General features: G+C 39.6%; 1 protein-coding gene across 9 annotated transcripts in view; it reads right to left on the reverse strand.

Annotated features, from left to right (window-relative positions):
- The window catches only part of PDLIM5 (PDZ and LIM domain 5), a 213,389-nt gene that overhangs the window by 60,819 nt on the left and 128,836 nt on the right, over positions 1-23,734 (reverse strand). For 3 of the 9 annotated variants that reach the window (XM_047799393.1, XM_047799386.1, XM_047799385.1), the window contains exons 6-8: positions 15,371-15,388; positions 14,929-15,101; positions 14,534-14,570 (exon numbers count right to left, since the gene is read on the reverse strand). In XM_047799393.1, the coding sequence (XP_047655349.1) occupies positions 14,534-14,570; positions 14,929-15,101; positions 15,371-15,388 (228 nt within the window). Of the gene's footprint in view, positions 1-12,802; positions 13,973-14,533; positions 14,571-14,928; positions 15,102-15,370; positions 15,389-18,629; positions 18,645-22,070; positions 22,088-23,734 lie in introns of those variants that run through there. The other 6 variants (XM_047799383.1, XM_047799387.1, XM_047799384.1 and 3 more) reach the window with 4 other exon arrangements.

A 23,734-nucleotide genomic window follows, 5' to 3' on the forward strand; every position in this document is an offset into this window, starting at 1 on the left:
GTGAAACAGGCCCAACTTCTTCCAGTTAGTTCTCACTTTCCATACCTACCTCTCTGCCACACCTTTGCGATGCTAATTAAGCAGCCTTCTGGCCTCAGTTTAAATGTTACCTCCTCAGGGAGGCCTCCGTGATTCCCCAAATCACCTTAAGGCTGCCCACGTCTTCGGCTTTCCTACCACCCTATACTTTTTCTTCACATAACCTGTTATTATTATTGTTATCATACAGTTTGTGTAGCTATTTGTTTGAACCTGTACTCCCTCCCTAGATTAGAAGCTCCGTGGGGTCAGGGATTATGGGGTTTACTGATGTAAACGGAGTGTAACCAAGGGCTTACCACAGAGCAAACCACAAATAAGTATTTGCTGGATAAATGCCTGAAAGAAATGTATTGTTTTCAAATACGGACCCCATTCACAATACACTTATATTTCTCAGAACACATCTGCACCTTTTAGAGACCATTTCTCAAATCGGTAAAACAGATATTACTGCTTAACAACTGACATGCGATCAACCTCAAAGAAATGACTAGAACTCCAAAAATATCTTTTTAAAATGTCCTTTAAGGAGTTCCTGGTGTGGTGCAGCAGAATAGAATCCAACTAGGAACCATGAGGTTCCAGGTTCGATCCCTGGGCTTGCCTAGTGGGTTAAGGATCCGGCGTTGCGGTGAGCTGTGGTGCAGGTCACAGACCCGGCTCGGATCTGGCGTTGCTGTGGCTGTGGTGTAGGCTGGTGTCAACAGCTCTGATTAGACCCCTAGCCTGGGAACCTCCATATGCCGCGGGTGTGGCCCTAGAAAAGGCAAAAAAAAAAAAAGACAAATAAAATGTCCTTTAAAATATAAATAATTGTCAATGTTCTAGGAAAAAAAGAAACTATACTTATAAAGAAGCAGTACTTATATATTTATAACGAAGACAGGTAAGAAAAAAGAGTGAGTTGGAGAAGTTGAGTTTTCCAACCCTGCCATGAACTGCGTTGACTGGAAAAATGAATGCCATTTGAGAATAAAGTTCATGTAACTCAGGAGATGCCTTTCAAAGCCAAATTTCCAACTTTCCAAACAAAGGCACTCGGGAGTTTTCCGTGTGTTATACACACTGATTACCTATGACTTTGCTTAGCCAACATCTAGAAATACCAGACTCCAGGAAATCTTAAACCACCTCATTTCATATGGACCAGACATCATTATCTATTCTCATTCTGTCATTCCCCAATACTTACTCTTCAGAGGGTTGGGAGAAGCTCTGATTAATGGCACGTCTGCAGCAGCCAGACGTTGCGCTTTGTCTGATACTTGAGTGAGTGTTCATGTCTCACCAGAGCGCAGAATGAAAACGTTCTCCTTTCCAGTTATGTCTGGAGAGCCGGGCTTGCAGCCTTTTGGCCTGCTTTTTTCAGGAAAAATGAACTAAGAGCTATTTGTGCATCACCTCTCTCTGTAATTGTGCCTTTCTTTGCATCATCTCGGCACTGGGTCTTTCTATGCATTTCCGTGGGGACCTGTGTTAGCCATCTGCCTAGTTACCGTATCTCACTGACTTACCAACCTGCCATCCTGCAGGACCAGCAAGAGGCACTCTCCCTCTATCCCCCAGTTCTGGCAACACCTGTATGCTGAGGACCGCAGCTCCTCCCTTTGTCTCAGGGCCTCACTTAATCAGCCTCCATTTCTTTCACATTTTCCATTTCTCCTTCTCCACCGCAGGCTTTGCATCCCCATTCAAAACACCAGTGTCTCCCAAAATGACAATAACGAAACTGCCATCCCCTTCTATTTTCCCATTCACCTTAACATCCAAACCCTGTGGAATAATGGTTCACTCATGTAGCCTCCATTGCTTCACCTGCCCTGCTTCATCGCCTCCAGGGGAGCTCACTCCCCAACCTCTCGAAAATCATAATCTTGCCAAGGTCTCATATTTTTGGCCCCACTGTAGCTAAATTCAATCGACAATTTGCATTCCTTGTTTTCTTTTTATTGTGGTAAAAAACACAACATAAAATTTGCTGTCTTAACTCTAATGGAAATAAATCTGAAAAAAATACATATATAACTGAATCACTTTGCTGTACACTTGAAACTAATGCAACACTGCAAATCAACTACACTTCAATTAAAACAAAAAAACCCCCATCTTAACCATTTTTTTTTTCTTTTTATAGCCAAGCCTGTGGCATATGGAAGTTCCCAGGCCAGGGGTCAAATCAGAGCTGCAGGTGCAGCAACACTGGATCTGAGTCACATTTGTGACCTACACCGTAGTTTGCAGCAACACAGGATCCTAAACCCACTGAGCAAGGCCAGGGATCAAACCTGCATCCTCACACAGACAGTGTCGGGTCCTTAGCCCACTGAGCCACAATGGGAACTCCCAATCTTAACCATTTTTAAGTGTACAGTTCAGTAGTACCAAGTAGAGTCACTTTTGTGACAGATCCTCAGAGCTTTTTCATCTTGCAAATCTGAAACTCCATACCCATTAAATAACAACTTTCCTTCCCCCAGCTCCTAGTAACCACCAATCTACTTTCTGTTTCTGTGAATGTGACCACTGTTGATATTTTACACAGCGGGAATCATACAGTTCAGCTTTTGGGGTGGGTTCCTCCTTTTACTTGGTCTTGGTATAGGACACAATGGCATATGCCTTCTCTTCTTGCATTTTCTGTGCTCTAACCCTACGTATACACGTACCTATTTTTAGGACTACTTCACCGGCTATGCCTGGTGGCAGGCTGTTAAAGTGTACCATTAGTAATAAAATTTCAAAATGTTCATTTGGCTCATCCATATTGTGATGGAATGACATGCACACTATATAGGTACTTCACAAAGGCTAACCTTGAAAAAAGAATGCAGAAACTTTCCTTTGCAGTAGGAAAACTTCAAGTCTCTCACTACAAAGGTCAATGCCTCCTCACCCTCCACTGAAATATCACAAAAGAATCAAGTAGAGTGACTTAGTACATCCCCACATGGCAAGTTTTCAATACGAGAAATTCGGAAATCTTAAAATGCACATGTTAGAGCAGGTAAAGGAGGAAACTGACAATAAATTGTCCTTGGTATTTTCACTCTTCCACAAAGCACACTTTCACAGAATAATGCTGCTAAGCAGAAAGTTCCATATACCAGGATCACAGCTGCATTCTGTACTTGTGGGGTTCACCAGCATGGCAACGCTATGCACTTTAGCCCAGGAAACTGCTGGCTGTCAGGAAAAATGAGTACCTTCCCACTGGCTTCCTGACAAACACCGGTGAGCATGCTCCCTTATCATCATGCTCTGCCTTCTGGAAGATTAAATCAATTGAACCTCAGCTGGAAATTTCTGACACTCTTAAGCACAAGCGAAATTTATTAATGAACTTCAACAGCCTTTGTTTCTGTAGCAGCCTAAAAACAGGATTTGAGCTTGCTCATTTTACCTGTAATCGACATGGCATCTCGAAGCGAATTTAAAAATCAGCAAGTAGGGGGCGTCCTTGATTTGCACGCAGAGGAGCAGAAATGACTATCAGAGGTGAGAAGATCATGAAGCTCATGACAATACCACCCCAGATGAGGTTTCTTTGTGTGAGAGCAAAGAAAAAGAACGGACTCAAAGAAATGATTTTCTTGGAGCTTTTCCAATTTACTGAAGCAAGGAAAAGAGGGAAACAGGAAAGGAGATCTCGAAGGAACTGGAACGTATTTGTGTTGGGAGAAGAATTTGCTCTTTGTTGTTATATCTCATTTTCTTCAGCACCTTTCAAACTTCACTTTCATGCATTTCTCTGCTCTTGCCTTTTGTCTAATGGATTTCCCCATTATTAAATGTGCAGTCTCAATATTACATGAACTCTTTAGTTAGCTATACAGTTCCTTTGTCTCTTTAGAGAAAAATGTAGGAGTTCCCGTTGTGGCGCAGTGGTTAACGAATCCGACTAGGAACCATGAGGTTGCGGGTTCGGTCCCTGCCCTTGCTCAGTGGGTTAATGATCCGGCGTTGCCGTGAGCTGTGGTGTAGGTTGCAGACGCAGCTCGGATCCCATGTTGCTGTGGCTCTGGCGTAGGCTGGCGGCTGTAGATCAGGTTAGACCGCTGGCCTGGGAGCCTCCATGTGCTAAAAAATGTAGAAAAGGGTCTGAAGGCTAGATCGGTAATGAATGAGCATTTATTTACACTACATCTATAAAAAATACCCATATAAGGATTTTAAGGTGTAATGCCTACTTACAAATCACCTGTTACAATCCACTGTATAGTAGTCATGTAATGCTAAGATTATGAAAAGAATTAATATATGATAAAAGCATTTTTCCAAATTCAGATTAAAAAGATGTATTATTCAATACTGCAGAGTCAAATTACCTATTTGAAAATATAAATGACTCTGTCTGAATGCCCACTGTTACAGCCACCCACTGAGAGTCCCTGGAGATGCCATGTGTCTCGAGAAAGCTGTCACAGCACCCCATGCTCCAAAAAATATATGCATTAACATTTCCCCCAATCTATCCAAAGTGTGGTGAGTGTGATTTGCTTCTTGAGAACTTTTAATTCTGGGTCTTGGCAATCCTGCCCTCCTTTTTTCAATACTCACTATTTGGCTTTTAAGAAGGCCTTATAGACTTTTTTTTTTAGGCCACAGGTGCAGCATATGGAAGTTCAAGGGTTAGGGGTTGAACTGGAGCTGCAGCTGCCAGCTGACACCAAATCCAAAGCAACACAGGATCCGAGCCGCATCTGCAACCTACACCACAGCTTGTGTCAACACCGGATCCTTAACCCACTGAGCAAGGCCAGGGATGGAACCCATGTCTTCATGAAGACTAGTCAGGTTCATAATCTGCTGAGGCACAACGGGAACTCCTTCTGGTCTGAACAAATTTCTAAAGGACTTAGTGCATAATTTGGACTATGAACGTCAATTTTTGCTTATTATGAAGTCATTTTAATGAAAAAAATCTTCATAAATGGTAGTCTTACCAGCTCAATTTTGGAAAAGAACCCAAGTATTCCCATAGTTAAACCAAGAAATAATTCGTGTGTGAAAACACAGCATAGAAAGGAACTATGTTTCTGACGTCAGTAATTTCATACTTTTCTCACCAAGAGCTTAAGTGCAGTAATTACTTCTGTTCAATAGATGGCGACCTTTACATTACAGTCGCCAAACCAACCCTCGCATAGGACCGTGAAACTCACCAGCAGAAAATGAAAAGGCGATACAGCACAAATATTCCATGTCTTGCAACAGTAATTACTGCTTGGTTATATGCCCATTTTTTGAAACTGCAGTCTTTTTTCCAGGTTTGTGAAACACTTTTCGGGAATGTGTACGATAACATTGGCTAAGCAATTCTATCTGGCCTTTAAGGTTTTATTTTATTTTTAAAAATTAGGCTATGCCTGGGAAAGCCTTGGTGTTCTGTGCTTTGGGGCAAATCTGTTTATTCTTACAACATGAAAATACGTGAAAATATGAGCCTAGGGAATGATTCTTGAAATCTCTGTACAGCGTATAGAGGATGGTAAATTTACTCAAAGGGTATATGCCTTAGTAAGGATATGCAACAAGAGTCGAGAATATTTGTGAAACATCAATAATGAAGAAAGGCACAGGCCAGCCCTCTGTGTTTCTTCATTACTCTATTTTATGTGATCATACGAGTATCTGTGAACAAGCTAAAATGTTTTAAAAACTTGCTGTAAAAAGAGTATGTTTGGAAGTACTTATGCAGGTTCTGCTGTCTAAGTTTTTTCTTTTCTTTTCTTTGTTTTTTTGCTTTTTAGGGCTGCATCCGTGGCATATGGAGGTTCCCAGCCAAGGGGTCTAACCTGATCTACAGCCACCAGCCTATGCCACAGCCACAGCAATGCCAGATCCGAGCCGCCTCTGCGACCTACACCACAGCTCACGGCAACATCAGATCCTTCACCCACTGAGTGAGGCCAGAGATCGAATCCATGTCCTCATGGATACCAGTCAGGTTTGCTAACTGCTGAGCCTCGACGGGAACTCCAGGGATGTTTCTTTTTAATCAGTGTTTTAGATTAAACTCTTAATTTTAATCATTTCCTTCGTATGATAAATTTTTGTTGGTATCTGCAATCGGAGCACCAAGTATTTTAAATGCCTGTTTCTAAAATTAGTCAGGTATTCTCACCTCACAGGAGGCACTGAGCTCTATTCATGTTGAAATAGGCCAAAAATACAAAGGAAGATGCATTAAGGAACAAATGTTCCCTTACTTTTTAAAAAGTATCTTCCATGACCACTCAACAGATAATACCAAGGGAAAAGCATCCACTTTTGCCAGGTAGGTTGCCCAGAGCACAATTCTCCTTTCAAGCAGCTTTAGATGGTTCTATTTCATGTTCAGTATAGATATTAATGCCTTGATGTTTTTATGAAATTTTGACCTTATGTTGAATTTTTATTCCATTAAAAAGACAAGCATACCATGTCGTAAGCAATTTCCTAAAAATTCAACTACTAGGGAATTGGAGAAATGAACAATCACATACCATTATTACCATCAGTCAGTGCTAATTAGAGCCTAAGACAAGGGTGGAGGAGTGAAGCATACAAAGACCTGTGTTCAGAGAGCTTCTACTCTAGTCAGGCATATGGAATATGGAGACAAACACCTGTCACACAGATCAGAAAAGGGGGGACCACAACAGAGGTAAGAGTAGTATTTCCAACCGGGTCTAAGTCAGTGATTCCACGTTAGAATAACTTTTCCTGGAGTTCCCGTTATGGCACAGTGGTTAACAAATCCGACTAGGAACCATGAGGTTGCGGGTTCAATCCCTGCCCTTGCTCAGCAGGTTAACGATCCGGCGTTGCCATGAGCTGTGGTGTAAGATGCAGATGCAGCTCGGATCCCGAGTTGCTGTGACTCTGGCGTAGGCTGGCAGCTACAGCTCTGACTGGACCCCTAGCCTGGGAACCTCCATATGCCGCGGGAGCGGCCCTAGAAATGGCAAAAAAAAGACAAAAAAAAAGAATAACTTTTCCTTGAATGCTAATCAGTCAAAATGAATGCAGGTTTAGGAAGGCATCTGGTGTGTGTTATGGACTGAACCATGTCCCCCCCCCCCCCAAATCCACACAGAAGCTGACCCCTCATATGACAGGATTCCGAGACAGGAAGAGGGAATGAAGGTGGAATGAGGTCATGACCGTTGACGCCCTGATCCAAGATGACCTTTAAGGGGCGGGAGAAACAGACACCAGGGCTCTCTCGTTTTGCACGTCCACAGAGGAAAGGCAGGGACATGGCAAGAAAGTGGTCATCTGCAAGCCAGACAGGGCAGCCTCACCAGCAACCGACCTGCTAGCACCTTGGTCTTGGACGTCTAGCTTGTAGAAACGTGAGAAAATAAATTTCTGTTGTTTAAGCCAGCAAGTCTGGGTATCTTGTTAAGACAGGCTTACCTGACTAATAGAGCATAACTGTAATTTAAAAAGTAGCTCATGAGACATGAAGCTTACACTCAACATGCACCTTCAAACTGAATTTGTATATTTACAGACAAGTGACCCTTGAACAACGTGAGTTTGAACTGCACTCACGGGTCCACTTACACGTGTTCCCCCCCCCCCCCCCCCCCCCCCCCCCCCCCCCGCCACAGTACTGTAGAATCCATGCTGGACTGAATCCACGAATGTGCAACCACAGAAAGGGAGGGTCAGCTGTCAAGTTACATGTAGGTTTTTGACTGCATAGGGGGTTGGCACCCCAACCCCCACCCACATTGTGTTTATATACTTAAATATTATTTTATATTTTATATTATATTTACATATACATTTATGTGTAAATGCTTAGAAAGAAGTACCGTGCCTATCAGAATGCCTTTTGCTTCCAATTTATATTATACTAAGAAGCCTGTATTCAAAGAGTTCATACTCTAGCTGGGAGATTTAAGACATATAGACAAATATCCATAATACAACATAGAAAAGGAGGTGCCCAAGAGGGATAAAAATGACACACTTTAGAAGTGAGCTGTTTTTCCACTGTGGAGGGAGGGCGTGGGGCTCCATGGATGGGAATGTGTGGGGGATGTCACAGGAGGAATAAGAAGAGCTTGGATGAGGAGCATTTGCACTCAGCCCAGCCATTCTCATCGGCACACCTCCAGCATCTGGGGCAGCTGATGCTCAGCTCGGCAGGATTATTCAGGGCATTACAAGACTGTAGAGTCCTTGGCCCCCTCGTAGCATCCTTCTGACCTTGTGAGGTACGCATTCCCCCCCACCCCCTGAAAGGCCGAGCAGCAGCAGCATCTCTCCAGGAAAGAAGAACTAGAAGTAAACTTTTAAAGACATGAAGGAAACGGCAGAAGTGTTCAAATGAAAAATGTATTATGTGACTGACTAAATGGTTAATACACTGGATTCTAAAATGCTGCATATGGAAAATGGTAACTTACAGAATGTATTAAGTACTGCTTCCCAGTTACAAGATCCTATCAGACTTATTCAGAGTTAATCTTAATTTTCTGTTATGGAGTTTATTCCACTGATTCATTCATATAGCCCTGATGATATGTGATTTCTCTTTTTCTTGATCAGTAAAACTGCTTTATTTCAAGAATTTAAAAAAAACAAACTCTACAAACACCAAAGTAGGAAATAAAAGTTATTTTTGATAGAAATACCTTTACCGGAGTTCCTGTCGTGGCTCAGTGGTTAGCAAATCCGACTAGGAACCATAAGGTTGCAGGTTTGATCTCTGGCCTTGCTCAGTGGGTTAAGGATCTGGCTGTGGTGTAGGTCGCAGAGGCGGCTCAGATCCCACATTGCTGTGACTCTGGCGTAGGCCAGTGGCTACGGCTCTGATTCGACCCCTAGCCTGGGGACCTCCATATGCCGCAGGAGCGGCCCTAGAAAAGGCAAAAAGACAAAAAAAAAAAAAAGAAAAGAAAAAAAGAAATACTTTTACCTACTCATTACTCCCACGGCGCGGCTGATGAAATTGACCAACGTCCTTTACTTGAGGCGGAGAAAAAGAAACGTCTCTTTCTTTTGACTTCCATACGTGTTTCAGGCGGCCCTAAACTGATCTTTTACGTGAATGATTTCCCTAAATGGTGTGTGTGATCTGATTTCAAAATGTGAAGGAGAAAGGATGAGAAATGTCCCAGACAGAAAGGGTGATGGGAAGGCGCAGACAAGGACCATGCTGGAGGGAACGGGTGCAACTGAGGTCCAAACCAGGACTAAAAGGGCAGCCCCTACCCGAGCGGAAAGGCCAGGCTTCCTCCCACCCTGCATCCAGTTTACTGCAGACTGGCAGCGCCACCAAGGCTGTGGCCTTGGAGCAGGGGGTGCTGCAGCTGAAGGGATATGTGAAAACCAAGACGGGCTTTCACAGAGAAGACTAAATTGTCACATTCATCAGTAAATTATGGATAGAGCTTTATGCGTCACCTTCTATACAGGAAAGTTTTACTTGCGAGTGACTTTATTTATGTGTGTTTAAGGGGCATTCTGTCCCTTAGAAATATGTCAAAACCAGATACTATATTGGTGCCTCCCTTTTCTAGGTCTTCCCAGGGTCTCCATGGGAAAAACATTACATTGATCATTATGCCCAGGGCTGGCACTAACTAGGCAGGTATACTTTATTTTAGAAAGTTTATTACCTCCTTGATTCATCTTCCTTCTCTTTTTTTCTTTTAGGCCATGCTCACAGCATGCAAAAGTTCCCAGGCCAGGATCGAACCCATGCCACGGCAGTGACAATGCCGGATCCTTAACCCAGTGTGCTACCAGGGAACTCCTTCATTTTCTTTTTTTTCCTTGAATGTGGTTAGAAAATGATAATTTGACAACCTCCCATTTAAAATTCGGTGGACAGCATTGGGAGTAGGCCTATTGAGTATATACTCTTACTGGCCTATATGAGTAAGTGTTATGTTTTTGTCTCATGCTTCCCCTCACACACACATTTTAGACACACTGTCCTTTCTGTTCTGCGCCATGCTTCTTTCCACCTCAGGGTCCCCTGAACACTCACCCCAAGTCATCACATGGTTGACCCCTTCTCTCTCAGCTCATGGCATTAAGGTCATCTCCTCACAGATCCACGCAACCTAAGTAATCCCATCCTGCCTGAGCCAAATATCCTTTATATTATTAACTTATTTTATATCTTGGTTACATAATTAGTTCAGATTTTCTTGTGCATACAATGATCTGTATGTACTTTTTTTTTTTTTGCTTTCTTTAGGGGTGCACCCACAGCATATGGAGGTTCCCAGGCCAGGGGTCTGATCGGAGCTGTAGCTACCGGCGTACACCAGCAATGCCAGATCAGAGCCACGTCTGCGACCTACACCACAGCTCACGGCAATGTCAGATCCTTAACCCACTGAGCGAGGCCAGGGATCGAACCCACGACCACATGGTTCCTAGGTGGATTCATTTCTGCTGCACCACACGGGAACTTCTGTACTCACTTCTGAATCCTTAGCACACATCAGTCCTTGAAATTTCAGTATTCAGTAATTATTCATGTGAAAGAATAAATGCAGGCAACAAAGGTATGTTTTTGATTTATATGATTTTAAATACACATCAGCAAGACAACAACTGCAAAATTATTTGTCTGGGAAGTATTGCTCTTGGAATGGATTAGCAATGAGATCCTGCTGTGTAGCATTGAGAACTATGTCTAGATACTTACATCGCAACACAACAATGGGAGGAAAAAGTACGTATACATGTATGTATAACTTGGTCCCCCTGCTGTACAGCAGAAAAAAAAAATAAAAAAAAAATTATTTGTCTGGGGAAATCAATTCATCCTATATTTCTGATATATTTCCGATTAAAAAAAAAACAGGAATAAAAGAAGGGACTGCTACTCTCTTAACATCACAATTGTTATTAAATTAGCTCTCTAGGTTATTCTCTTTTTTTCTTTTTTTTTTTTTTGTCTTTTTAGGGGCACATCCTCAGCATATGGAGGTTCCCAGGCTAGGGGTCAAATGGGAACTGTAGCTGCCAGCCACAGCCACAGCCACAACAACACAGGAGCCCAGCCGCGTCTGTGAACTACACCACAGCTCACAGCAACGCTGGATCCTTAACCCACTGATCGAGGCCAGGGATTGAACCTGCATCCTTGTGGAGGCTAGTCAGATTCGTTTCCGCTGAGCCACAACTGGAACTCCTAGTTTATTCTTTATCTGAGTCAGGGTATAAGGATGTACAGAATGAATAGGTCTCTGTTTTTCCACAAATAACTTGTTTTTCAAGGTAACAAAAAAATTGTGTTAGAGACATTCAATTGTCTGGTTGGGAAAACATTATAAGAAAAAAAATGGTGAAAATGATTAAGCGTAACTTTCCAATTTTATAGGAAAAATAAGCCTGTGATAAAGAAAGTCTGTTTAAGAGAAACAAACAAAAACATGCTATAAATTAGGTCACTAGACTTACAACAATATTTTTGCAAGAAGTTTTTATAATTTTTGGCTAGCTTTTAAGCTTGGAGTATAAGACGTCCCAGGAGAGTAATTGAGAGCAGGAATCCAACCTCTAACAGGGTCAGTGGAATGTCCTCTGCGATCCTGGCTGAACACGCACCCTCACATTCAAACAGGGATCATTCATCTTAGTCTACGCTTCCAATGAGACACTAAATATTCTATTTTTAATTAGGCAAGGTATTAAACTCTTACTTTCAACCGTACCTATTTCAAGTTACAAGGTTCTACATACATATGTTTTCTCGTCTTTAATAAGGAAAAATTCCTTTATTTACATAAAATCCTCTTTTTAGTAGTTCTTTCTCTCAACTTTGAAGTTATTCTAGAAATTTGGTTCTTGGTGTAAAATACCATGTTTACTCTACCCAGACCATTTATTTTCATGAGAATCTGATTCCATCTTCTTTTGAGATCAATGAAGAATTATAAGGTATAGGAAAAGCTAATCTAAGAAATTAGGTTTTTTGTGCACCTGTGGCATTTGGAAGTTTCCGGGCTAGGGGCTGAATCAGAGCTGCAGCTGCCAGCCTACACCACAGCCACAGCAATGCAGGATCCAAACTGCATCTGTGACCTTCGCCGCAGCTTACAGCAATGCTGGATCCTTAACCCACTGAGCCAGGGATTGAACCCATATCCTCATGGATGCTAGCTGGGTTATCTTAACCCACTGAGCCACAATGGGAAGTTGAGAAAGTAGATTTTCTTATAAAGGCCGGAGACACAGCAGTAACTAAGAGGGGGGGTCAGAATCATAAAATCAGAAGCAGTATCTGAAGAAGAACTAATGCAATTAAAACAAAGACATCGCAATACATTATGAAGTGTAGTAAAATGCACAGAGATAAATCCTAGAAAATTTTAAAAATGCGTTTGGCATGCCAAATCTTAAGTAGTAAGAACTGAAATTAATGTTAGTTTCTCCAAATTATCAGTCAGCTTTCCCATTCTACAGTGACATTAAAGTGAAGAAAATCTGGAAAAATAAAACAGAATGCAGGCAAAGATGCTTTAGGAATAATTTTCACACAAGGACTAATTCCATGTTGCGTCCCAGCCTAACTGATCTTACGTGGTATTCGTGTAAGATGTCATGTGAAATAATGTGGCACTGTAGGAAAAAAATGAATATGGATCTTTGTCATATTCTACACTCACATTTTTGCAACCTCACAAAATTAAAACTTTTTTCCAAATTAAGTGTCAAGAGAATTATTTATTTTACCCAAGTGATACTACAAAGTCTTGGATAGTTTTTACTAGCTTCAAGGAAACAGAAAACAGTACAAAGCTAAGTTCAAGGCAACTTTATTACAATACTTTTCCAAGCTTCAAAATGCATTTTATTATTGAATTTAATCTAATTTATAATACATTATATTACAAGATAGAAAGCATTCTGGTCAGATATTGAGCTTGTGTGTATTGCCCCAAACAAAGCTTCCTGGAATAGCAGCAACGCAGAGTAGTTTATGTCACTAAGTAAAATACTGCTCTGATGTCATGTAAAGAATCATTCGTATACTGCAATTTTTTTTTATGTTCATTTCCTCTGATTTAGAAACAAAGCAAAGCTATCTTTTCTATATCTTACTAGTTAATACTCAGAAGTTGTCTATACCCTAAACACATCCACCAGTTTAGAAATACTTTCTTGGGTAGAAAATAGGATTTTTAAAACTAACCACACCAAAAGAACACTGCATTTTTCCCCACTGCAAACAGGGGCAGAATTCTCTTCCTTTCTTTTTTAGGAGCCAAATCTGGGCCTCCTGCTCTTCATATAACCATCCTCGGTAGTACCTGCTTTGAAAAAATACCCAAATCTCTAACAAACTCTAGGCTAACAGTCATTTCTTTTTTTATCTTGCCTCCTCATATTTGCTGACTTCGCACAGTTTACAACCCACTTTGAACATTACATAACAATGAACTTAAAAGTAACCTTGGGAAGTGCAGTAACATAAAGGAAGAATGTTCCACATTAGACGAGGGCATTAGATGCCCACTCACCTCTGTTTCAAATAACCAACCGAATTCCACTTACGAAAAGACAAGACGTCCTTTTCCAAGGTTACTACCATGACAATGAAAACAAACGTCAATCCCCTGCATCAATCTAGCTCCTTAATTTGCTCTCTGGGTTTAACAGCCGTGAGCTCTCAACTAGCACAAAACGCGTTCATCCTCCTTGTTTTCACAACAGCAGGAAATGGTCAGAAAAGTATAGAAAAGGGTCTATTTTGTCTTTCATAAGGCAGATTTCATACAGATTTTGCTATGAAGTTGGAGAAGAAGAAAAAAGTGAATGAAAAGGTATGTGCTGGCTGCTGGGGAGGGGGGTATGGGGGGGGGCAAGGCTCATAAATCACTGTACGTTAAGAGCACGTGCTGAAACTTCATGGTGCCAGTCACGTAATTTTGTGTATTTGGGACTAAAGACGTGAAGGGGTATCTTTTCCCTGTGGAAATAAGAAAGAAAAAAAGAAGAAAGAGTGATAGAAGAGTCATAAGAAAGAGAAAAAAAGCGTCTACTTTTAATCATCATGCAGAAAACATGCCTTGTAAACGTTTAATTTCGCAGAGCTGCTTTATTTAATAGCAAAGATTTTACAGGTAGAGCATTTTTAGAAATAGAGAAATTAATCTATAGCACCCTCTTGGAAACTTCAAATTTTATCCCCCAAATAAAGCTACTGCCAGACAACACAAGAACTCACTCACAGAGATTCCAAGTGTTAGCAAAGCACCCCAAAATCGACCCTTCTGCCCACTTTCTTCAATACTGAAGAAAACAAGCCTCAGACACATAATTCAGACGTCCACTAATTTAAAAATCTGTACATTGTACGTTTAAGTGCCACAAAGGGCACCAAAATTAAGCTTAGCTCCAAGTTGCAAAGACAAAATGCCATATATGATTACACTTGAAACGATGAAAAAAACAAATCGAGACCATTCATAAAAGGAAAGCATTTATCAGAACAAAAAAACAACCAACCAAACAAAACCAGACAACTTACTTTGCCTTCTTTGTATTGTCAGTTTCAGATTCTTTCACTGAAATAAAATAAGCAATACCCAATGTTAGTTCACTTTTTAAAAGTTTTAAAATCACTTATGCAATTTCCTGTATCAACGAATACCAAATAGTCAAGTTACCCAGAGCCACTATAAAAATTCCATATCCTGCTGTCCTTGACCATACACTATAGTCAGTAGTACAACTACGGCTACTTCTCCGCTTGTCACTGTAACTCTCCCGTGCTGGCTGCTTCCTTACAGTGCCATTACGCATGGCATCATGTAAAAGCAAACTGTCTCCGGAAAATTACTATTTTCCCAATAACTGCCCATCAGTCTCAGGGCTCCTCTCTGTGACAAAGAACATGCATCCATAGAAGCCCCGGGAGCTTACGATGTTCAGTCCCGGTGATTTGGGCGAGGATTCGGAAAGAGCGCGACTGAGTCGTTCCAGTCCTTGGACGCCAGTCCTCAGTGTCCTCCATCAGTCTCTTCTTGCTGGCATCGCTGTGCGTAGGTATGTGATAAAACTCTGTATTGCGCTCCACAATGTGTTTCCTGGGTGGGCTAGGGTTAGGAAGGAAAAGAAAGGGTTAAAATTTTCTTTGTGTTAAGGATAAAATATCCTCTGCCGTATTACTTATAACATACATTGAATCCTTGATGTTCCTTTTATATATTTTGCTTTTTCAAGTATACTCAGTCCCACTTTTTCTTTAAAAAAAAAAAAAAAGCATCCTTCTAAAATAGAGTAGATTAGGGGTTTTTAAAATTAGTTTAAAGAAAAGGTACTTGTATGTGAAAATGATAGGATAAGTGTTCAACAGAAGAGTTACCGTTTGGGTGGGATTTTCCTTTTAATTGAGAGAAGAAGGCAGCGGAAGAGAGATTTCCAACATAAAAAAAGGAAAAGAAAAGAGTAAGAAAAGAAAGAAAATAACAAGAAATTGCAACATCCACAGTAAATAAAATCAATTCAAAATTACTTGTATGCATTTTACAGCTAATAAAACAGATATGGATTACATTCACAATCATGAGTAAATGCCCATATGCTGCTAAAATATGCTGGCTTTCACAAAAATCAAATGATGATTTCTTCACTAGGCCATTTGGTTCAGGCTAAACCAACAATCCTAAACCCAATTTGAAAATGGGTCAGAACGGTTATTTTCTACTGTTTTCTCATATATACATACAGATACCCCTCACCTGAAATAAAGTTGCATGCAGGATGAGCATAGTGAAGAAAAGAGGTGCTCCTTCAGAAACCAGTGAAATATTTATTAAAGACCAAGATATGAACTGTGGCTTTATGACGGTTCAGATATGTGATTTTGGACAAATCAATCTCATTGAGCCTCAGTTTTTTTCGTTTTTAAGATAAGACTATTGCATACAACGTAGCACTGTCCCAGGATTAAATGAAATAATATGTGTGAAAGAGATTTGTAAACTATAGAGGTTCAAGAACTTTGAGTTTGCTAAGAACATTCATTTTTCTGTGAATAAAGCATAAATATTAAGGCGTTTCAATGTATATTGTTTTAACGCTTTCACCTAAGATCTAAGCAACTTAAGAAACACTCCTCCCTTCTCAAACCGCAACCACCATCCCCGCCACCCCCTGAACCCCCGCCCAGGATAAATGCAAACTCAACTGTGGGCTTAGTTTCAGACGAGAAAAAGAAACCTGAGTCTGGACTGGCAGACAACTGGCACAAGTGTCCTAAGAGTGTCAGATGTGGGTGGCAAAACCTGCTAGGTGTAACTTGCTGCTAGAAAATCACGCTGCTCTCAGAATGCCACCTGGCTGCTGCCATTCTAATAGGGGACACTATCAAAAACCACCTCAGGACACTAGAAGAGTTTTTGCCCAGAGACATGACAGAATGAATGTTAACACTGGCTTTGGAGTCCAACGGTTAATAGTCCTAAGCATTCATCCTCCACTCAGTGTTTTGTGCAAGTCATTTAACTTCTCCAAGTCTCAATTTTTCCCATCTGAGAAATGGGGATTGCATCTACCTTAAAGGGTTGTTCTGAGCAAAAAATAAGATAAGCAAAGTATGTAAAGTGCTTTTCACAGTAGCTAACACTAAGAAATGATCACACAGTGTTTTTATGATTACTAGAAAAATTATCTGCCATGCATGTTCTGAGATTATAGGTCATCCATAGATATAAAGAACAGAATCAACAGCATTTACACACAATGCTAATCGTATTTTAATACTATTTAATGGTATACTTAATAGTATGTTTTAATGGTAATTAAAATTATTTATGATGAAACTTTAATATTTGAGAAACGAAATACCTAAAACACCTTTTACTGACACTGAACAAAAGCTCCTAATCCTTTTTAAAACAGACAATTTTTTAAAATTAGAAAATAATCAATGTAGATTAGTTCATAAATGTACAGTCTCTGGCAGATTCCTAAACAAACACTTTATCTTATGCAATTACTTGAAAAACTTTTAAGTTACTAAACTTAAGGTTTAAATTTCCCTATAGTCAGTAAATGTTGTTTACTCTTCAATGGTGCCAATTTTAAGCATGAGACTATTTTATCCTCTATAAAAGGTCTGGGCTATAAAAATACAAAAAAAAATGGTATTAAGCTAAGACACTAAGATTATGACACCATTTAAGAATTTTTTTTAGCTATGACACACTTGCAAAAAGTATTGTATCTTAGACTCTTAATGACATTCACCACAGTGTGTGTCAAGTGATAGAAAGTTTCTTAACATCTACCGGCTTTGAAACTCTAGACTCTGATGACTATGATTAAAGAAGTGAATAATCTCAATAATTTTATTTTTCAAAATGTATATGGATGGAATATATACTTTATCAAAAGCAAGTAATTTATTTAAAAAAATAGACATTCAGGAGTTCCTGTCGTGGTGCAGAAGAAAAGAATCTGACTAGGAACCATGAGGCTGTGGGTTTGATCCCTAGCCTTGCTCAATGGTTAAGGATCTAGTGTTTCCGTGAGCTGTGGTGTAGGTTGCAGATATACCTCCAATCTGGTGTTGCTGTGGCTGTGGTGTAGGCCAGCAGCAACAGTTCCAATTAGACTCCTAGCCTGGGAACCTCCATATGCCGTGAGTGAGGCCCTAAAATAGACAAAAAGACCAAAAAAAGAAAAAAGAATATATATATATAGACATTCAAACTTAGCAAATTTATTCGAATTTTAATTTTTTATTTCTATTTTTTATTTATTTATTTTTCCTTTTCTAGGGCCGCTCCCACGGCATATGGAGGTTCCCAGGCTAGGGGACTAATCGAAGCTGTAGCCACTGGCCTATGCCACAGCCAAAGCAACATGGGATCCGAACCACGTCTGTGACCTACACCACAGCTCACGGCAATGCTGGATCCTTAATCCACTGAGCAAGGCCAGGGATCGAACCCTCAACCTCATGGTTCCTAGTCGGATCCATTAACCAGTGAACCACAACGGGAACTCCTGAATTAAAAAATATATATATTAAACAAGGGAGGCCTCAATTACACCTCTAACTCCAATATCTACTGTCGATAATGCTTATCTATTCTCTTGAAGGTTTAGCTTACTAAGTTCTTCCACTGCAGAAGTGTGGGTTTTCTAAACACACCCACTAATTCACATGGCATTCTCTATCATAAAAAACAGGGAGTTCCTAGAAGTTCCCATCGTGGCTCAGTGGTAACGGACCCGACTAGCATCCGTGAGGATGCGGGTTTGATCCCCAGCCTCACTCGTTGGGTTAAGGATCTGGTGTTGCTATAAGCTGTGGTGGCAGAAGTGGCTCAGATCCTGTGTTGCTGTGGCTGTGGTGCAGGCCAGCAGCTACAGCCCCAATTCAACCCCTAGCCTGGGAACTCCCATATGCCATGGGTGCAGCCCTAAAAAGACAGGGGGGGGGGTGGGAAAGAAGGAAAGAAAAACAAGTTTGCAAGGCTCCTTAATATAGTTGAAAATTTTAAGCAATGAAAAGATACTAATGAAATCTGCTGGTGGTGGTAAGTTGAAAGCCAGATGGAAAGTTACAGAGAGATGATGAAAATGAGAAAAGAAATCACTGATTAGGTACTTACACGGTGCCAGGGTTACTGAAGGAAGAATAACACACATACAAAAAAAGATGTGGTAGGTAGAGTAGAGAAGACATTGAGGTTCCAGGATGATGGAAAACAAACATCAGGTCAAAAAAAAAAAAAAAAAAAAGGGTAAAGTTGAAAAACAAAATTCAAAACAATGAATTTACATGAAGATGTTACAACAAACACCATGCTTCAAAAGAATTACATAAAAACAGACAAACAATAATGAAAAAGTGTTAGACAAAATTCTGTTATGCTGTTTTTGTTAGGACAACAGTTTTACGGGGTTTTTGTCTGTTTTCAGAAACAATGAAAAATATTTTATATATTAATGCTAGGTTCAAGTCTCAAGTTACTAATACCAAGAGAGAAACACCTACTATTTAAAATTTTTTCTAGGTTTTTATAAAATTCATTTTAGAGTGAATCCAAATTCCTATCATGTTCTTTACAAAAGGTAGAGATTAAAATATAAATTAGATATAAGATGTAGAAACAGATCATTTTAGAATCACTTTAAAAATTGAGCAGACTAAGAGAAAATCCTTCAGTCTCAAATAATATAAGAAATGTACATTAACTAACGGCAAGTGTAATCTATTATAAAGGAATGATATGCTATTTGAAAATTTTCTCTTTTTTAAAATGTAGTGATTATGATGAAAAATATGTGAGGCAGGGGGTCATAAATACTGGGCTATTACTCACTGCTCATACTCTTGCCTGTCCATCAGGACCACTGCCTGCATTCACAAGCAAGTCCTAGGAAGTTTAGAACTGATTTGTAAGAACTCCACATTTATATCATCAGCAACCTAACTATTGGCCCCTAAAGACAATGTATATGGTAATACATGATATAATATGGAAAAAGAACTGTAACACCTAAAGAAGGAAGACATAATTCATTCATATAACCTATTAAGTGCAGAATCATTAAAAACAAATATATTCACAATCTATTATGGATAAGGACTAAAGTCTAAATTCTATAGTTTCTCAACAGTCTGGTGAATCAAACCCACTGCAATAAAATTTAGTCAGAGTAACTACTAAATCATGATCAACGTAGTGAGAAAAACTGCCTAGTAATTTGAAGGCTAAAATTGTGCCGTGCAGCTGAGTGGTATTCCAACACCTCAAAGGCAGTTGAGTTTTACTGAGTGGGAGTGGGACACAGGATTAAGTCAATCTCAGTATTTATGTGTATTTTTTCTTCTCTACACCATAATGCAAAGCATTCCCTCCTCTGCCTTCCTGTTTTAAGTAGTAGGGAAACAGTTTTTCAAAATAACTCCCTGTGACCAGAACAACATTTTAGATACATATTTAAACATTTTAAAGTTTAGGGGAAAAGTTTTATGTCAACATGAAGTTGGTGGGGAAATATTCTATGGTGTGGGATAGGGTAACCAGCAGAGAATGATTGGTTAAAACCTAAAGATGCCAATTTAATAAGATGAGCAGGTATTTTCATGAATCTGAGAAAATTTGAGAGTAGCCCATCAGACACCACAGTGACATGTATGCCAGTGTGCCTGTCAGATGACATGGCTTTTCACCCTGGCTGCTTTGCCCACTTCCCTTCAGCTGGATGAGCTGCAACCTCCAGAAGCCTCTTTTTCCTCCACAGAGAAATGAATTACAATTTCTCTATCTTTTGGACTTCCTGTAAGGGCATATATTTCTTTATTGGAAGGCACTCTGAAAACTATACAGACATAGGTTTGTTGCTAGAGTGTCCAACGGCTCAGTATAAAAAAAGTACTAGTAAATCCAACTGTAGTTTATGTACATTTTTCACTCATGTAGCCTCAATTCACTCAGTTTATCCTCAACTCTATAACCATTAAAAACAAATACTAATTCAAAGTAACAGAAATCAGATCAGGTCACAGGGAATTGATACAGACCAAGGCACACAAAAATTTGGCTTCAAAAATACCTAGGCTCAAATCTTAGCTCTCTCACAACCTGCATGACTTGATAAAATTAAGTAACCTCTTAAGGTTCAAAGTTTAAATCCTGATTAAATCACATACTGCATTGAAAACACCTAGCAATGCATAGCAATACTGAATAAATCAATGAATCTTAATCTTGAATTTTTTAAAAAAAATATATTTAACCTAAATGCTTAAATTTATTTTTCCAAGTCCCATTTTTCCCCTTTACAGGTCAAACTGTTACACTGGAATCTAGTAACTAGTGAAAGTGTTTGTGTATATAAGAATTTAAATGGAAAAGCAATAAATCAGGGGATGTTTCTCTGGTGCGCTGGTGTGCAATATTCCTGTGTCTATAACACGAGACTATTCAATTAGTGAGACCATAGCCACAGTGGAATAAAGCTGCTCTAATAATTCAATAGTTAAATCCCTCGAGTGTGTCTTAGATATTCCACATTCTCAATTCTTTTCTGGAGTATGATGATAAAGAACCTTCAACACATGTTCAGAATAATCATAATGTAACACAAAATTGGAGCTCTCACCTAATGTGATTTTTATTTATTTTTGAGCCAGTAATCACTAGTTTACCATTAATAGCAACAGACATAGAATCAAGGTTCTGAAGTTATACCACAGTGATTTCCAATGTCTATGCTAACTACCCGTGATAGTTAACATGTTGGTGATTATTTCTCTTAACTAACTGCAAAAGTATAGACTTTTGTGTGTGTGTGTCTTTTTGCCATTTCTTGGGCCGCTCTCGCAGCATATGGGGGTTCCCAGGCTAGGGGTTGAATCGGAGCTATAGCCACCAGCCTACACCACAGCCACAGCAACACGGGATCCAAGCCAAGTCTGCAGCCTACACCACAGCTCACAGCAACACCGGATCCTTAACCCACTGAGCAAGGCCAGGGATCGAACCTGCAACCTCATGGTTCCTAGTTGGATTCGTTAACCACTGAGCCACCACGGTAACTCCAGTATACAGACTTTCTATTTTCTAGCAGCACACAACTGCACCTAGAGTTCTAAACCTTTCAGCAATACTGTCTGAAAAAATCAAAAAGGTTCTTAGAGACCTCACTGGGAAACAACGGGTTTTGATGTGAATTTGGAAATCAAACTGGGTTTTATAATATGCTATTCACTAGTGGCATATATGTTTATGCTTTCTCTTCTGTCTTTGTCTTGTAACAGTCTTGACTGATACAAATTAACCCCAACATCATGTGTTTTTAACTGTTACACAGCAAACCCCAAATATACTTTATGGCAAAAGTTAAACACTACAATGTATTACTATAAAGCAATTCACCACAACATAGCAATGCAAACCAAACTTAATGAAAATACAAAATGTGGTTATTCTAAATTACAGCTGTTTTGCAAAATTTAACTTAATTTTGCAAAAATTGGGCACTCATGCTGTTTACTCATATATAAATCACCATATTTCCTCTCCAGTAATGTGGATACTAACTTTGTCACTTTTGTTTTCTGCAAAAGAGAAAAGCATTTAAAAATATTACCACCACATCATATTTTGTATCTTCTAAGGCCAGGTTCTTCAAAATACCACATAGGAACTGTCAGAAGAAAGTGAAATCCAATGAAATTAACATTAAGAAAGGATCCATGAAAGACTTACCTCTTGAAAGCAGTGGCACATTATAATGCAAGGACATATGGAAAGCGAAAAGGTAAATCACTCAAGATGCAAAAGAGCTTCCCTTCCAGTTTGGAATATAAAGTTCCACTTTACTGGAAGCAGAGTAAGGAGAGTAGTAAAGAAAACAGTCAAGCCAAGACCAAAAATTTGCATATATACAGAAGACTAAAATTTTCTTTTTCTTTTTTTGGCCACACCCATGGCATGTGGAAGTTCCTGGGTGAGGGACAGAACTCACGCCACAGCAGGGGCCCGGAGCCACAAGAGAACTCCTAGAAGACTAAAATTTTCTGAAAAGTGCCTTATTATTTATAAGGAACAAGAATGCTAACAGAGTATTAAGAAATATTCTGAAAAGTCAACATAATTATTAGATTCCAAACTATTAGGATGAGTAACTATTTCTCTGTAATGATGCATAATTAATAAACACTTCTTCGTGTCTTTTTTTTTTTTTCGTCTTTTTGTCTTTTCTAGGGCCACACCTGTGGCATATGGAGGTTCCCAGGCTAGGGTCTAATTGGAGCTGTAGCCACTGCACTACGCCAGAGCCACAGCAACGTGGGATCCAAGCTGCATCTGCGATCTACACCACAGCTCACGGCAACGCCAGATCCTTAATCCACTGATGGAGGCCAGGGATCAAACCCACAACGTCACACAGTTCCTAGTCAGATTCGTTAACCACTGAGCCACGAGGGGGCTCCTTCTTTGTGTTTTGCATTTATTAATTCTATTTAAATTTGAGTTGGATGCCTGTTAAAACTGGCAAACTAGCTTGTTACTTTAAATCACTTAAAAACTAACAGTCTCTTCATGTGATACTGAAAAAAACAAAACAAAACAAAACCTAACAGTCTCCTTGCTTTGAGGAAAAAGATAACTTATTCCTTTAACTTTATATCCATCCTTCTAAACTCCTCAATTTTTGGATTTTTTTTTTTTTTCATTTTTAAAGTCTTACTGAAGTAGAGTTGATTTACAATATTGTGGTCATTTCTGCTGCACAGCAGAGGGATTCAGCTGTACATTTATACACATTTATACACACATCATTCTCTTTCAGATTCTTTTCCCACACAGATTATCATAGAATATTGGGTAGAGTTTTTTGTGCTATACAACAGGCATATATCAATTTTAAAATAAAAAGTCATTAATAAGAAGTAACAACTCTCAACTGTGAAAGACTTCTGTTGCCGATCTTTTCCAACATTATAAAAATATGGAAAAGTAAAAATCACATAAGTAGTAAAAAGGCTGGTAGTCATTTCAGCCTGACATACCTGATGTGGGAAATACATTTGTTCATCAATATCACAAAATGCTGGCTCTTCATAATGACGCATTACTGACTAGTACATAGTAAAATGTGTGATTTATTTTCGATTTCCCTGATCTAAGTGTAGTAAGAGAGAGAGCACTGCAAATGTGTCTTAGAATTTCAGATGCCACACTTTGTTTTCTGGAGCAAT

Source organism: Phacochoerus africanus, chromosome 10 (assembly GCF_016906955.1).
Source record: "Phacochoerus africanus isolate WHEZ1 chromosome 10, ROS_Pafr_v1, whole genome shotgun sequence".
Taxonomy (NCBI): Eukaryota; Metazoa; Chordata; class Mammalia; order Artiodactyla; family Suidae; genus Phacochoerus; species Phacochoerus africanus.